Genomic DNA, 16,375 nt, shown 5'->3' with positions numbered 1-16,375 from the left:
GGAGGCTGAGGCAGGAGAATTGCTTGAACCTGGGAGGTGGAGGTTGCAGTGAGCCGAGATTCCATCACTGCACTCCAGCCTGGGCAACAGAGCAAGACTCCATCTCCAAAATAAAACAAAACCACCACCACCAAAAAACTTGTTCAGACTGAACACAGAACTCAAGGGCATTATTATAATGCATTACAAAGAGAATTTTCTATAGCTTTGCACAAGTATCTAAATCCTATACATCCTTTTAACAGCAATTTTAATTATTGAACACATGACTTAAGTACAAAAAGAAAAGTCCAAACTGTCAGCTTTCAGTCCTCCACATTCCCCTCTTTAATATGGTATTTTGCACTATATACATTAATGAAAATTTGAAACAAAAAAGAACTTTAGTCAAACTCCCCTTCCTCCTCCAGCTTTATTGGAATAGTTTAAAATTACATTTCTATATTCTAGGACTTCAGTTGCTCTTTCCATCTGACTTTTAAAAACTGATTACAGCAAATGAAACACAGTTGTCTAAGTGATATAGTATACAAAAATAACATCTTGATTTCTGTGAAAATGCATTTCTCTGCAATTCCTGAATAGCTCCAAATTATGCTAACTCTGAGCATTGATGTTTACTCTGGGTTTTAGATTTAGTCTTTGAAAAAAATGTGTTCTAAACCTTTGCCATCACCATCTATGTGTCCAACATCAACACTGTGATGAAGTTGTTCCTGTTTAGGCTTTTATTCCGATTTCTCTCGAACAGCCATTAACACGCATGTTTATCTTTTTGTTTACTCCCACTGAACTGTATGTTCTATGTAGGGCCTGATACAGATGTTACTTGATGTTATTTAATAGCTACTGAGGTCAGACAATCCAAGGCCATCATTATACTAAAATTAAAGTTATTTATGGAAGTTCATAGACACTTCCAGAATTGGTTTTACCTCCTACATGGGAACATGTTCAACAAACCCAGGACGGGCTTACTGGTCTGACTCAACTCTTCCCATTCATCAATCCCTATTCACCAGTGGCACGGAAAGGGGGTTCTTTAACAAAGCATTATACATAACACCTCTACCAAACTAAACATAAACTTTTTTTTGTAGTTAAATGCAGAAAGTCGGTTTTTTCCACCCCTTTCCTCCTTTTACACGGCAAGTAAAGCTCACTGGCCTGGGAGTTGCCTCTATCTGCCAACCTTTGGCCAGTGAAGAGGATTCAGAGAAAATAATACAACCATCAATCAGAAAAAGGAGGGGCGACAAAGGAAAATAATTAGGCTGTAGCCTCAATTGTGCATTCCCGTGCAAGGTGCCCTGACTCGCCACAGCGGTAACAGTTGACTTCACTTGTCTTGCTGCAGTTGATGGCTACATGACCAGTTTCACCACACCTAAAAAAGAAATTAAAATACTTTTCACAATGGGCCTCAGAACAAAACTGTCTACCAAAGCAACAGTCACGATGCCGAACAAAACGCCTGATCCTTGTCTTCATGCAATTAACCCCTAAGGTTTCACAGATATGTACACAACATTTATCAAATTATATACTTTACATGTCACAAACAGGCAAAGATTTCTGGTTACATGATAAAAGATTTATGTGTATTAATTATAGAGTTTTCTATGAAGTCTCTGGAAGTTTCAAACTGTAACACTCTTATTTTTACGTATTAAAAAAATCCAGTTGTTAGGCTGGGCATGGTGGCTCAAGCCTGTAATCTCAGCACTTTGGGAGGCCGAGACGGGCGGATCACAGGGTCAGGAGATCGAGACCACCCTGGCTAACACGGTGAAACCCCGTCTCTACTAAAAAATACAAAAAACTAGCCGGGCGAGGTGGCGGGCGCCTGTAGTCCCAGCTACTCGGGAGGCCTAGGCGGGAGAATGGCGTAAACCCGGGAGGCGGAGCTTGCAGTGAGCTGAGATCCGGTCACTGCACTCCAGCCTGGGGGACAGAGCGAAACTCTGTCTCAAAAAAAAAAAAAAATCCAGTTGTGAAAACTGTCCTTGTACCATAAGCCACAGGATATCAGGGCAGAATACAGAATTATATACAGACAGACTGCCAGTTATGTATGGTGAAAATTGGTCTTATCTGGTCACAGCTAACTTTCACTGAATTTATTAAGGCCCTTCCATTTATAGCTAATTCATTTCTGGAAGAATCTCTGCAATGAGTTTTCTTCTAACAACATTCTGACACCTTACCTATAGCACTTCACTTTGGTGCAGTCTTTTTGAATGTGTCCGAATTCTCCACAAGAATAGCACTTCTGCTCATCTGCATGGTCGCAGTCACGAGCCAGATGGCCTGGTTTGCCACAGTTGTAGCAGCATTGCTCTCGCTCTCTCTTGGGCTCCTTGCAGTCCTTGGCAATGTGGCCACCTCTACCGCAGTTATAGCAGGCTTCAACAATAAGGAAAAGAAACAGACCAAGACTATAAAACCTTTACAAAGTGTTATGTTTTAAATTGTACAATATAAAACCTCAAAGGTGGAAATGCTATACGCAGTTGCATGTGCTCACCTCTCCAAACTCTAGAGGGGGATAAAAAGGAAGTGTTAAATACTTACCATCCTCCTGAAGATCACAATCCTTGGCAAGATGACCAGACTCACCACAGCGATAACAGATGTCTGGAAGAGATGAGGAAACAAACTGGAAACCTGTTTTGAGCAAAAACAAAGAGAATTTGGCTAGTCAGACCAGTCTTGATACTAACAAATACTGAAGTACTTCAAATTTTTCTATTCGACAAAATACCTCTATCCGAGGTAAAACCACCTCTGCCACGGCTTCTCATTCCACGACCACGGCCTCCACCAGTAGGACATTCCCGGGCCCAGTGGCCAGATCGTCCACACTTGAAGCACTCATTGCTGCTCATGGCTGCAGTCAGATCTTTGAAATATTAAAAGTAACAACATTAAACCACTGAAAGTTCTTTTAACTTTTATTCTCCATTAAATGTATTTTTGGAAAACTATTCTGGGGGAGAAAGCTAGCTAATATATCAGTTAAATAGCTGGGTGCAGAGGCTCAGGCCTGTAATCCCAGCACTTTGGGAGGCCAAGGTAGGTGGATCATGAGATCGAGACCATCTTGGCTAACATGGTGAAACCCCATCTCTACTAAAAATCCAAAAAGTAGCCGGGTAAGGTGGCGGGTGCCTGTAATCCCAGCTACTTTGGGAGGCTGAGGCAGGAGAATGGAGTGAACCCGGGAGGCGGAGCTTCCAGTGAGCTGAGATGGTGCCACAGGATTCCAGCCTGGGCAACAGAGTGAGACTCCATCTCAAAAAAATAAAATAATCATACAACTACATGCTTATTATAGACCTACTATAATACACACGTTAATAGTTATTGATGGAAGTGATGGAATTTACAGGGTTAGGGTCAGTGAAAATCCATTATGAGAACAAATAATTGGTAGTGGCCAGGCGCGGTGGCTCACACCTGTAATCCTAGCACTTTGGGAGGCCGAGGCAGGTGGATTATCTGAGGTCAGGAGTTTGACACCAGCCTGGCCAACATGGCGAAATTCCGTCTCTATTAAAAGTACAAAAAATAGCCGGGCATGGTGGCATGCGCCTATAATCCCAGCTACTCAGGAGGCTGAGGCAGAAGAATCACTTGAACCTGAGAGGTGGAGGTTGCAGTGAGCAGAGATCACGTCACTGCACTCCAGTCTAGGGGACAAAGTAAGACATACACACACACACACGCACACAGAAAATGGACTCTCAGAGTGAGGAGTCAGTGAAGGAAAATACTCTTAACCTTAGCACCTGATACAGTACCTAGTTATACTGCAGCACTTGCCTGGTGACTGAGATATTCCTTAGAACAGGTATGTTAAAACAAATGCAAGATACAAATTTTATCTCTAGATGGTACAACTACAGTAGGCCCTCTATATCCATGGGTTCTGCATCCATGGATTCAACCAACCTGGGAATAAAAATATTCAGTGGAAAAAAAAGTTGCATCTGTATTGAATATGCAGACTTTTCTTGCCATTATTCCCTAAACAATATGCTAACAACTACTTATTCAGCATTTACATTGTGTTAGGTATTATAAGTAATGTAGAGATGATTTTAAAGTATATAAAAAGATGTGCAAAGGTTCTAATGCAAGTAGTACACTATTTTATATCAGGGACTTGAACATAGGAGGATTTTGGTATCTGAGGGAGTTCGTGGAACCACTTATCCACAGATACCAAGAGACGACTGTATAATAAAAACACTAGGAAAATGACCATAAGTTACACCAAAGCGCTAATAATGGCACATACAGCACTGGGAAAATTTGTGTTTTGTTTTCTTTTCTTTTATTCTCCCCTTTCCAAATGTTTCTGTAATTTTCCATTTTAAACAATGCAACTTAGAATTTCATAATAAACTCCTTTAATTGGGTATCATTTTAAAATAAAAATAAAACTCCCACTAAAGCAAATGGATTTTGTACTTCTTATGTAATAATCTAAAAATAAATTGAGGCTATTCTTAAAATAGAATGAAATGGAATAGAATGGAATGAAAACAATGTAACTATATTTTCACACTTCCATATCTCAATATTTTTACTCTGAATTCCATTGTCAAACAATGGCACACAAAGTCGTATTTTAAACATCCTCTCAAACCTAAGCACAGGCATCATCATCTAGAAAAACGTATTTCCAACTGAGTAAAACTGACTGGATAATGGAATTAGCTAACCCAACCACAACACCAAAGACCCAAAAGGCAGTCAGAAAAATGGCAAGGTTCTCCACTTTCAGTAACTGTTTAACTTTTTACTAACTCTTGCCACTTGCCTACAAACATATTACCAAAAAAAATCATTTGGCTGAGTTATTGGTGCTTTCAGATGCAAAAAACATATTTCTAGTCAGAAGAAACCAGCCAGTGAAGGAGATTAAAAACAGATTTTCACAGAATTTCAAACAGTATCTGCTTTGTAATCATTCTTTCTTAACTATACTAGTATCAAGCATCTTAAATTATGTAAAGTATTTGCCAGTTTCCACCAAAGGGAAGAGTCAGGATTAAAAAAAAAAAAAAAAAAAATGAATGGCAGCCTGGGTGCAGTGGCTCACATCTGTAATCCCAGCGCTTTGGGAGGCCGAGGAAGACAGATCACCTGAGGTTGGGAGTTCGAGATCAGCCTGGCCAACATGGTGAAACCTCATCTCTACTAAACATGCAAAATTAGCCAGGCTTGGTGGCGCATGCCTATAATCCCAGCTACTCGGGAGGCTGAGGCAGGAGAATTGCTTGAACCCAGGAGGTAGAGGTGGCAGTGAGCCGAGATCACACAATTGCACTCCAACCTGGGCTACAAGAGCGAAATTCTGTCTCACACACACACACACAAAAAAAAAAAAAAAAAAAAAAGGCATATAAAATAGTCTATCTTCTCCAGTTGAGCTCATTTAACTATTGCTCTCAAGAAATTATTTACACATAAATGATTACTTTTAAAGTATAATCCAGACAATCTGCAAGGCCTGAATATTTTATAATTTGATATTTAAACAAGATACATCTTGTTTAAAATACAAAACCAGGCTGGGCGCGGTGGCTCACGCCTGTACTCCCAGCACTTTGGGAGGCCAAGACAGGTGGATCATGAGGTCAGGAGATGGAGACCATCCTGGCTAACATGGTGAAACTCCGTCTCTACTAAAAATACAAAAAAAAAAAAAAAAAAAAAAAAAAAAAATTAGCCAAGCGTGGTGGCTGGCGCCTGTAGTCCCAGTTACTCAGGAGGCTGAGGCAGGAGAATGGAGTGAACCTGGGAGGCGGAGCTTGCAGTCAGCTGAGATTGCGCCACTGCACTCCAGTCTGGGCAGCAAGACTCTGTCTCAAAAAACAAAACAAAACAAAACAAAACAAGGCTGGGCACAGTGGCTCACACCTGTAATCCCAGCACTTTGGACGCCAAGGCAAGAGGATCACCTGAGGTCAAGAGTTTGAGATCAGTCTGAACAACACAGTAAAACTCCATCTCTACTAAAAATACAAGATTAGGCCAGACGCGGTGGCTCACGCTTGTAAGCCCAGCACTTTGGGAGGCAGGTGGATCGTGAGGTCAGGAGATCAAGACCATCCTGGCCAGCATGGTGAAACCCCAACTCTACTAAAATAAAAAAATTAGCCGGGTGTGGCGGTGCGCACCTGTAGTCCGAGCTACTTGAGAGAGGCTGAGGCAGGAGAATCGCCTGAACCTGGGAGGCGGAGGTTGCAGTGAGCTGAGATCGGGCCACTGCGCTCCAGCCTGGGCGACAGAACGAGACTCCGTCTCAAAAAACAAAAATGTTCTGTAAAAAAGATACGCACCTCAGTGGCAAAGGCAGAACTTTGCACACTAGAACAAAAGTTTTACATGTTTTGCCTTTTTTTTTTTTGTGACGGAGTCTCGCTCTGTCACCAGGCTGGAATATGGTGGCACAATCTTGGCTCACTGCAACCTTAACCTCCCGGGTTCAAGCAATTCCCCTGCCTCAGCCTCCGCATAGCTGGGACTACAGGCGTGCACCACTATGCCCAGCTAATTTTTTGTATTTTAGTAGAGACAAGTTTCACCATGTTGGCCAGGATGGTCTTGACCTCCTGACCTCGTGATCTGCCTGCCTTGGTCTCCTGAAGTGCTGGGATTACAGGCGTGAGCCACTGCGCCCAGCCTGTTTTGCCGCTTTTAGTCACATATAATTTTACTAGAGTAAATTAATGCTAATAAAGAAAACAAAAACAAAACACTAAGCCTTAAAAGGGAAGAAAAACATTAATAGCCTTCAAACATCATCAATATGACATGCTTTTTAAAGAGGTCTTTCAGTGTCCTTAGGTACTATGTACGCAATCTGTCCTCTCCTCCCTTTGGCCAACCCTATCAGAGTGAATCAGGTGGTCTACAGTTTCACTGGTAACTGGTCCCTTGTGATAGGCTTGTCTCTTTAACATTATTGGCCGGGCGTGGTGGCTCACGCCTATAATCCCAGCACTTTGGGAGGCCGAGGCGGGCGGATCACGAGGTCAGGAGATCGAGACCAGCCTGGCTAACATGGTGAAACCCCGTCTCTACTTTAAAAATACAAAAAACTAGCCAGGCGAGGTGGCGGCGCCTGTAGTCCCAGCTACTAGGGAGGCTGAGGCAGGAGAATGGCGTGAACCCGGGAGGCGGAGCTTGCAGTGAGCTGAGATCTGGCCACTGCGCTCCAGCCTGGGCGACAGAGCGAGACTCCATCTCAAAAAAAAAAAAAAAAAAAACACCCAACAACAACATTATTAAACTAACTGCTTTCCACAATGTTTTAGACTCACACTACTTATATTAGGCAGCAGGTCCCGATCCTAGCACTCATCTCATATGAGTGTATTTAGTTTAAAGGTCTTTACAGAATTCCATGATATTCCTTAGGAAAACTAAGGTAAGGTAAGACAGCTGAGAATCATGGCTCCATGAGTCTGTCTCATTGCCTATGACTGCTCCTGGCTGGATTCTCACTGCACTGTCCTGGTCTCCCCTGCTCCTTTTCCACCTGTCACAACTTTTTCCAATCTTCGTGGGCCAACTCAAATGCCAACTCTATAAAAGAATCTGACTACATCTCCCAGCCTGGAACTATCCTTCCTATTAAGTCCCAGGACACTCTGTTAATATCTGTCTAATGGCAGTACCACATTGCCTTGTATCATATTCCTTGAAGGTAGAGACCAAGTAATTAACCTTTGAATCATCGAACATCCCATACAGTTATCCTTTTAGTAGCCATCATGTAACTCAGTATTTTAATTAATTTTTTTTGGGGGGGGCAGGGGTCTTTAGTAATTTGGTGAATGAAACTACTGACCCAATCCAATCTAATCAAGTACTAACAACAATGCATCTAAATTACTGCTATCAGTCACCAGAGTTACTGCACCATTAATTTAAAGTAATGATGTATTCTCAATTTGGTATTCACTAAGGACTGACTACAGTCACTCTCTGAAGCTCTCAGCTTTCTGAAACCATAGGTAAGATTCTGCCCAAATGAATTTAGGATCCACAACTTTCAGCTTCTGACAGGGATCAGGGCCAACCACTCAAAGGACATTTCCAATGTAACTTTTTTACAAATCCAGTAACAGAAGTATCTTCTACTTGTAATTGTTATTTTTGGGATTCCAGTCTATAATAAAGTAAAGACTAGAAAATATCAAAGGAAGAAAACTGCTGAATCATAAAACCATGAAAATTATATTTTTTTCAGATTATCTAACACCATCCCCACGTGTGGCTAGGAAATTTACACCCAAGACAACTAAAAAAGCCAGCAGCCAGACCAGAACCTCTAATTTGTCATCCAGGTTCTATTAGTCCAAGAATTCATAATCAATTAGACTTCAGTACTATTTTATGCAATGCTACAAAACATACATACTAACTTCAATAAAAAATAAAATGTTTTTCACTTTTGTCAGGCAGCTGGAAAACACTTATTTTCTTCCTTTTGCTAAAAACCACTAATATAAGGGACCAGTTACTAAAGGTTCCTTGGGTTTGTTTTCTCTGGAAAAAAATTTTCATGAAACCTGATATATGTATACTGCACTGATGTAGCCTGCCTGACACCGTAAGAGATTTTGGAACCACACTCAACCTGGGTTAATCACTTAACCCAGTTTAACTACTTGCTGTGTTACCTCAAAGACATCTGACTACCCATCTCTGTCTTACTTGTAAAAGGGAAATAATAAAACTGATGTGTGGTAAGAATTGTTACACAGTACCTTGTGCTTAATATATATTCAATTTAATAACCAAAGTTTTTGTCTTCTAGGTACATATTCTTTCCACTTTTGCCAATTACCTTAGACTGCTTACAGACAGTAGACAGAACTCAGTCCAATGTCTATTACATAGCAGGTTTAGAGTGAGACTAACTGCTTCTACTTGTTTCCCATCTTACAGTCTATTTCCTGAATGGAATGGAAAAGAGATTAAGAGGAGAAAAACTGGTGATTTCCAAATCAGTTCACATTTTCAACTACCAGACATCAAGGTATTTGTCCTAAGTTTCAATTTTTGTGTATCAAATTTTTATGATACAAACCACTTTAAAGGGTGGCAGGAGCACAGGGCATGCGAGGCAAGAGAAGAAATGACTAAGACAGTCAACAGAAGGTCTGGACCAGGCCGGGTGGCCCACGCCTGTAATCCCAGCATCTTGGGAGGCCAAGGCAGATGGATCACCTGAGGTCAGGAGTTTGAGACCAGCTGGCCAACATGGTGAAACCCTGTCTCTACTAAAAATACAAAAATTAGCTGGACGTTGTGGCGTGTGCCTGTAATCCCTACTATTCAGGAGGCTGACGCACAGGAATTGTTTGAACCCAGGAGGCAAAGTTTGCATTGAGCCCAGATCGCACCACTGCACTCCAGCTGGGTGAGAGTGAGAGTCCGTCTCCAAAAAAAAAAAAAAAAAAAAAAAAAAAGGTCTGACAAGACTGACGGATTCACTGAGGAGCCATGTATGCTAAACTAAGAGGGGTAACTATTTTTAAAATTTTGAACTTATCTTGGAATTAAAGAAACCACAAATGGTTACTAAATTTGTCTTCCTTAACGTAATTTTACCATACTATTAAGAACAAATCTAGTAAACTACTAAAATCTAATAGTATGTGGTCAAGACTAACAATCAGGGTTCTAATAAATAGAATGATCATAACTCGGTCCTACAAAATACATTTAAAATAAAGTAGCAACAGGAAAGTTGGAGATAAAAATGACACTAGCAAAGAAGGGTATGATTCTGGCTATCTTTATTACTTTATATGGTTTTCCTAACACTGCTGTACACATTCACATTTGTATATATCCTTACTTTTTGCAAGCTCAGGGTTATCCCTGACTCATTCATGTTGTTCACTTAATTCCATTTAGACCATATTGGAGCTTTTGCCCTCTGAATGTATATATGCATTATTATGCTCCATTAAGTCAGTTTGGTGTTTCAACATGGTAGTAAAACACTTCAGACTTTTTTTTTTTTTTTTGAGACACAGTCTCACTCTGTTGCCCACGCTGGAGTGCAGTGGCGTGATCTCGGCTCATTGCAAGCTCCACCTCCCAGGTTCACTCCAATCTCCTGCCTCAGCTTCCCCAGTAGCTGGGACTACAGGTGCCCGCTACCACGCCTGGCTACCTTTTTTTTTTTTTTTTGTATTTTTAGTACAGACAGGGTTTCACCGTGTTAGCCAGGATGGTCTCAATCTCCTGACCTCATGATCCACCTGCCTCGGCCTCCCAAAGTGCTGGGCTTACAGGCGTGAGCCACCGCACCCCACAGGGCAAGGGCTGCAGTGAGCTGAGATACCACCACAACAAAAGCAAAACTCCGCCTAAAAAAAAAAAAGCAATGAAAGGAAGCAATATACATTCTGTATTACCCGCATTCTAGCCAGAATAATGGAAAACAGAATACTTACCCGGGAGCAATTCTATATTTTTATCCTGGTTCCTGCATTTACTGCCTGACCTTGGTTAATTATATCCATTTCTGCCTGCCCTGAATTCTTGAAGGGTTTTAATTAATAGCTGGGTATCTATGAGTCAGGCATTAGTAAACATATCTATAATCTTACAACCTTACAAGTTATGTCTTCTTGCTCCATTTTAATGACAAACTCAAGATCTGACATTGGCTGGGTGCAATGCCTCATGCCTGTCATCCCAGCACTTTGGGAGGCCGAGGTGGGCGGATCACAAGGTCAAGAGATATAAGACTATCCTGGCTAACACGGTGAAACCCCATTTCTACTAAAAATACAAAAAATTAGCTGGGCGTGGTGGCAGGCAACTGTAGACCCAGCTACTCAGGAGGCTGAGACAGGAGAATGGTGTGAACCCAGGAGGCGGAGGTTGCCTGGGCGACAGTGCGAGACTCCATCTCAAAAAGATAAAAAATAAGAAAATCTGACACCAAGTGACTTACCCAAAGCCACACAGCTAGAAAGTACTACAATCAGGATTTCAAGAGTCTCGCTCTAAATCCTCTGCAAAGGCTTTGGTTAAGACTTGAGGCCGGGCACAGTGGCTCATGCCTGTAATCCCAGCATTCTGGGAGGCCAAGGCGAAAAGATCACTTGAGGTCGGCGGCCTAGCCAAAATGGTGAAATCCTGTCTCCACTAAAAATACAAAAATTAGCTGGCCATCGTGGTGCGTGCCTATAATCTCAGCTATTCAGGAGAGTGAGGCAAGAGAATCACTTGAACCCAGGAGGTGGAGGTTGCAGTGAGCTGAGATCATGCCATTTGCACTCCAGTGTGGATGACGGAGCAAGACTCCATCTCCAAAAAACCTAAAAACACAAAAATTAGCCGGGCGTGGTGGCACATGCCTATGGTCCCAGCTACTCAGGAGGCTGAGGCAGGAGAATGGCTTGAACCCAGGAGGCAGAGCTTGCAGTGAGCTGAGATCCTGCCATTGTATTCCAGCCTGGGTGACAGAGCAAGACTCCATCTCAAGAAAAAAAAAAAAAAAAATAAGTGGTAAAGTACGCAAAAATGCTATGATAATATATGACAAAAATGCTATTGTGTAATATTTTTAAAGTAGGGAATTATACCAATTCACTCCTTTCTTCAAAATATTACATCAAAGTATTACTACTATATATCTAGTAACTTAAAAAAAGCCACACATTTGAATTGTAATGCTGTATTCATTCTGTATTTCTCTTTAGATAAAAACCAAAGTAAAACTAGAACTGATAGCTTTAAAAAAAAATCTACAGTCATAATTACTTTTAATTCATTCACACAGGTTTCTCGAATCTTAAGACAGGTTTTTTTGTTGTTGTTGTTGTTGTTTTTGTTTTTTTTTTTGAGACGGAGTCTCCCTCTGTCGCCCAGGCTGGAGTGCAGTGGCCGGATCTCAGCTCACTGCAAGCTCCGCCTCCCAGGTTTATGCCATTCTCCTGCCTCAGCCTCCCGAGTAGCTGGGACTACAGGCGCCCGCCACCTCGCCCGGCTAGTTTTTTGTATTTTTTACTAGAGATGGGGTTTCACCGTGCTAGCCAGGATGGTCTCGATCTCCTGACCTCGTGATCCGCCCGTCTCGGCCTCCCAAAGTGCTGGGATTACAGGCGTGAGCCACCGCGCCCGGCCAAGACAGGTATTTTCTTTAACTTCATGGCAGAACTTAGGAGTCTCACCAAACACACAAACACTGGCAACTTGATTCACTAGTTAACACCTCATTTGTATTTACAGGTGATCACTGTAGCACTCATATTCCTAATTAACAAAATCCTTCTAATTACAACTTGAAATTTGGTGGCCTCAAGTTCTCACTTTATTATCCCAGTAGTTTTAAACATGAAAATGCTGCATAGCTTACTGCAATCACTTAATAGCATTCCCTTGCTGCAGCAGCATCTGACACTGCCAGAATAGGAGTTCTATTAAGTGAGAAAGAGCGTTCTCCACGTAGCAGGTCAGGATGCCTTGGCATCATTCTTCTCACTCTCTACTTACTGTCAAGAGGCTAGGAAGAGAAAAAAGAACTATTTTTTTTTTTTAATTTTTCATTCCTGCAAGGAAAAAAAAGCAAAACCTCTCTGTGGTCAAATCTTCAGCCAACAGAAAAATCATTCCAATTAGTCCAATGGTGGTGTCATTGCTTTTAGGCACCAGTTTGGTACTATCCCATATACATGCCACATATTTTTATTGAACTTTAAAAGACAAGTAGAATTATCGACCAGGCACAGTGGCTCAGGCCTTGTAATCCCAGCACTTTGGGAGGCCAAGGCGGGTGGATTACCTGAGGTCAGGAGATGGAGACCAGCCTGGCCAACATGGTGAAACCCCATCTCTACCAAAAAAAAAAAAAAAAAAAAATACAAAAATTAGCCGGGCATGGTGGCATACGCCTGTAATCCCAGCTACTCGGGAGGCTGAGGCAGGAGAATTGCTTAAGCCCGGGAGACGGAGGTTGCAGTGAGCCAAGATTGTGCCACTGCACTCCAGCCTGGCCAACAGAGAAAGACTCTCAAAAGAGACAAGTAGAATTGTTACAGATCATATAACAAAACACATTTATACTTCAAAAAAGACATCTCCCTGCCTGTTCCAGATGTTCAAATGCCAGTTTAAGAAAAACCCGGCCGGGTACGGTGGCTCACGCCTGTAATCTTAGCACTCTGGGAGGCGGATCACAAGGTCAGAAGTTCGAGACCAGCCTGGCCAACATGGTGAAACCCCGTCTCTACTAAAAATACAAAACTTAGCTGGGCGTGGTGGTGGGCGCCTGTAATCCCAGCTACTGGGGAGCTGGGGAGGCAAGAGAATCGCTTGAATTCGCGAGGCGGAGGCTGCAGTGAGCTGAGATCAGGCCACTGCACTCCAGCCTGGGTGACAGTGTGAGACTCCGTCTCAAAAAAAAAAAGAAAAAGAAAAAAAGAAAAACCCTGGTCTTCCACTGATTTGGTTCAAAATATTTTACAGACTGCATCACCTGTTTGAAATACATTACCTTTACTGTTACCAATATGAAAAAGTGGACCTTTAGTTCCTCAGAAAAACAAACTGTTACTTTTTTAAAGGAAAACTGTTATCAAGAGATGAAATCTGAAAAACTTAAGTCTTTAATTCTACCCTTGGGAATGTAATAAATTATTCCTTTTATATTCCAATACACAAAGAGCTCTTGTAGACAAAAATCAGGCTGCTCAAACTAAAAACAGCATGTACCTAGGATCCTGGCAGTTTACAGGTGTTTGATTATCCTTAACCAAAGTAACTCATTAGAAGCATTTAAAACTATGTAGGAGGGGGGAGGGGGAAGCCCAGGAGATAAGAGGTACATTTCGTATCTTTTTGAAACCCTCAAAGCTCTACACTCGTTATACTGCTTGAGCAAACAACATAAAATTGCTAATTTAAATTCGAATGGAAATAGTAACTGGTTACCTTTCACTCCAAAATTGGGTCAAACAATAGGAAAGGGGGAAAAAAATCTACTTTTAAAATTTTAATTTAAAAGCAAGATGGGGATATTCATTAGACCTCCTTCACTTTGAAAAGGACAAAAAACGAGTTCAGTTTTGGTTTCTCTTACCTCTTCTGAGTCCTTCTGAATAATGCCTGAAACACACTAGCTGAAATCACAGACGATTACTGAGCAATGTTCTCTTTTCACAAGACCCCCAAGACCAGAAGCAGTTACTTCCTTTGGAAGTGCCCTGTGGCTGAGGCCATGTGGTTAACATGTGGGAACAAGCACAAGCCTTACCCATAATAAAATCAACACCTAAACCCAAATGTGGACCATTATGCCATTCTAAAATAGGTTCTCACGATATGGAAAAATCTAGATGGAGGGGGGCTAGTTGAATTTCGTGTCTCGTTTGTAATTACATCTGTTTCATTAATCCAAGAAATGATGCAGACTACCGCCCGCTGCTGTGGTTTTGGAGCTTTGACAAATTCGTGTTTTTTCTGGTAATGGCACTTTTAAAGGATCCCAGCAACTTAAATCGTGTTGACTCAGGGAAAGTGAGCCCCATCAGCCTCTTTTCGAATGGTAATATAAAACAAGCAACTTAGTATTTAAATGATAAAAATTCAAGAACCGGGAAACTATCAACTACGGGGAGTATAAACACTAAAGGCTCCCAAGTCTTCCAGCAGTGTCTCGCCACCCCAAACACAAGGGCTCCTTCAAGAATCCTTTTTTTTTTTTTTTTTTTTTTTAAAGACGGAGTCTCGCTGTTGCCCAGGCTGTAGTGGCGCTATCTCGGCTCATCACAACCTCCGCCTCCCGGGTTCACGCGATTTTCCTGTCTCAGCCTCCCGAGTAGCTGGGATTACAGAAGCCCGCCACCATGCCCGGCTAATTTTTGTGTTTTTAGTAGAGACAGAGTTTCACCATGTTGACCAGGCTGGTCTCGAACTCCTGACCTCGTGATCCGCCCGCCTCGGCCTCCCAAAGCGCTGGGATTACAGGCGTGAGCCACCGCGCCCGGCCTAAAAACCCTTTTCTAAGGCCACCAAAACCCTTGGCACATGGCCCGCCAGGCGCACGACCCCAGCACATGGCCGGCACGACTATACCCACCCCATCCCCCCTTCGTCGGAGCCTTTCCCCACCACACGGACTCCTTCCAGTGAGTTCCCGCCAAATCCACTCTCGACCCCTCATTCCGCGACCCTTGAAGCGTCAGGGCCTCGGCCCCAAGGGCGCACGGGCAGGCCTCCTCTGCGGCCTGGGGTGCGGCCCTGGCGCCGAGAGACCCGCATGCTCGGCGACCCAGCTTTTCAGGACGAAGAAAGGACAAGAGTGTCGTCCGACAGCGGTGCGCCAGAAACCCGGGTCCGAGGCGGCGGCGGCAGCAGCCGAGCTTCCCGCCTGACGCAGCAGCGGCGCAGGCCAAAGTGCCGCCGCCATCGCCGCCTCGCCGCTCCCTACCCTCTCTGTCCGCCACAGACCCGGCCCGCACTGCGGCTCCCTCAGTGTCGGCCCCCTCCCCCAGCCCTCACCTTCCGCGTCGGAGCGGACCCGCAGCGGCGGAGACTCGGACGCAGGCCTGGGGAAGACGGCTCGCAAGGTAGAGGCTGTTTATTTTGAGGGTCCTTGCCTGCGCCACACGCGGGTCTGCACACGGCCCCACATACGCCGCTGCGCACGGCTCTCCTCCGCCTCGCCCACGCGGCCAATCAGCGCGCGGGGTTCGGTAGTCCAATCAGTGTCGCCCGTGGGAGGGCCGCCCATCCAGAGCGCGGCGCGGGGCGGGGCGAGTGCTTCTGCGCGCCGCGGCCTTACCCGCTGTGCCCCGGGCGCGGCCTTTCCCGCCGGGATCCAGGTCCCGATGCTTCTCGGGCGGTTCCCAGCTGGGTCCGGGCCCGGCCGGACTGGGTGGAAATCTGGCTGACCTTGGTGGTCTGTCTTGTCAGCTGGAGCAAAGGGATGCCAGGGGACGGGTCTCGGTGCAGTGACTGCGATTAGCTTGGGGCCGCAGAAAGTTTCTCCCCCTCTCGGGCTCCTGCCAGCCCCTGGGCTTTCAGAGCCAGGCCCGATTTCCAGATAACATTTAAGTTTGCAGAAAAGGGGATGCCAGGTCACGGTCGTCACGGCTGTGGGATGTAGGCTGAGATTTGTATTGATTTTGTGAGCCGGGGAAGGCCTTGCTCCTTTCTCCGCCAGGACTGATGTATCTTCCCAAGATGAAAGTGCCTTGTAAGGGCGAGGGGCCTTCCTGGGAAGGTCATGAGCATGGAAGGGAGTGGGACCCAGAGTGTGACGTTTAGCACGTTTGTGAGTGACATCCCCCTGGAGGGCCAGGAGAACCTTTTGACCTGGTCTGTCATA

At 43.9% G+C, this 16,375-nt stretch overlaps 1 protein-coding gene across 8 annotated transcripts; it reads right to left on the bottom strand.

The window, feature by feature from the left end:
• Positions 1–303: 303 nt before the first annotated feature.
• On the bottom strand, positions 304–15,667 carry CNBP (CCHC-type zinc finger nucleic acid binding protein). Of its 8 annotated transcripts, none has more exons than XM_015130145.3 (5): positions 15,547–15,667; positions 2,765–2,902; positions 2,575–2,667; positions 2,208–2,406; positions 304–1,387 (listed from the first exon to the last, which is right to left on the bottom strand). In XM_015130145.3, exons 2-5 carry the CDS (start codon positions 2,886–2,888, stop codon positions 1,270–1,272), a joined length of 534 nt encoding a protein of 177 aa, XP_014985631.1. In that variant the 5' UTR covers positions 2,889–2,902; positions 15,547–15,667; the 3' UTR covers positions 304–1,269. The 8 variants fall into 8 exon arrangements, with proteins under 8 accessions (XP_014985631.1, XP_077849791.1, XP_077849794.1 ...); XM_077993665.1 differs by having other exon boundaries at positions 2,208–2,411; positions 2,577–2,667; XM_077993668.1 differs by having other exon boundaries at positions 2,575–2,637.
• Positions 15,668–16,375: the final 708 nt, after the last annotated feature.

The sequence above is a fragment of the Macaca mulatta genome, chromosome 2 (assembly GCF_049350105.2).
Source record: "Macaca mulatta isolate MMU2019108-1 chromosome 2, T2T-MMU8v2.0, whole genome shotgun sequence".
Lineage (NCBI taxonomy): Eukaryota > Metazoa > Chordata > Mammalia > Primates > Cercopithecidae > Macaca > Macaca mulatta.
Note: the sequence above shows the minus strand (reverse complement) of the source record. Positions and strands in the feature narration are given on the sequence as shown.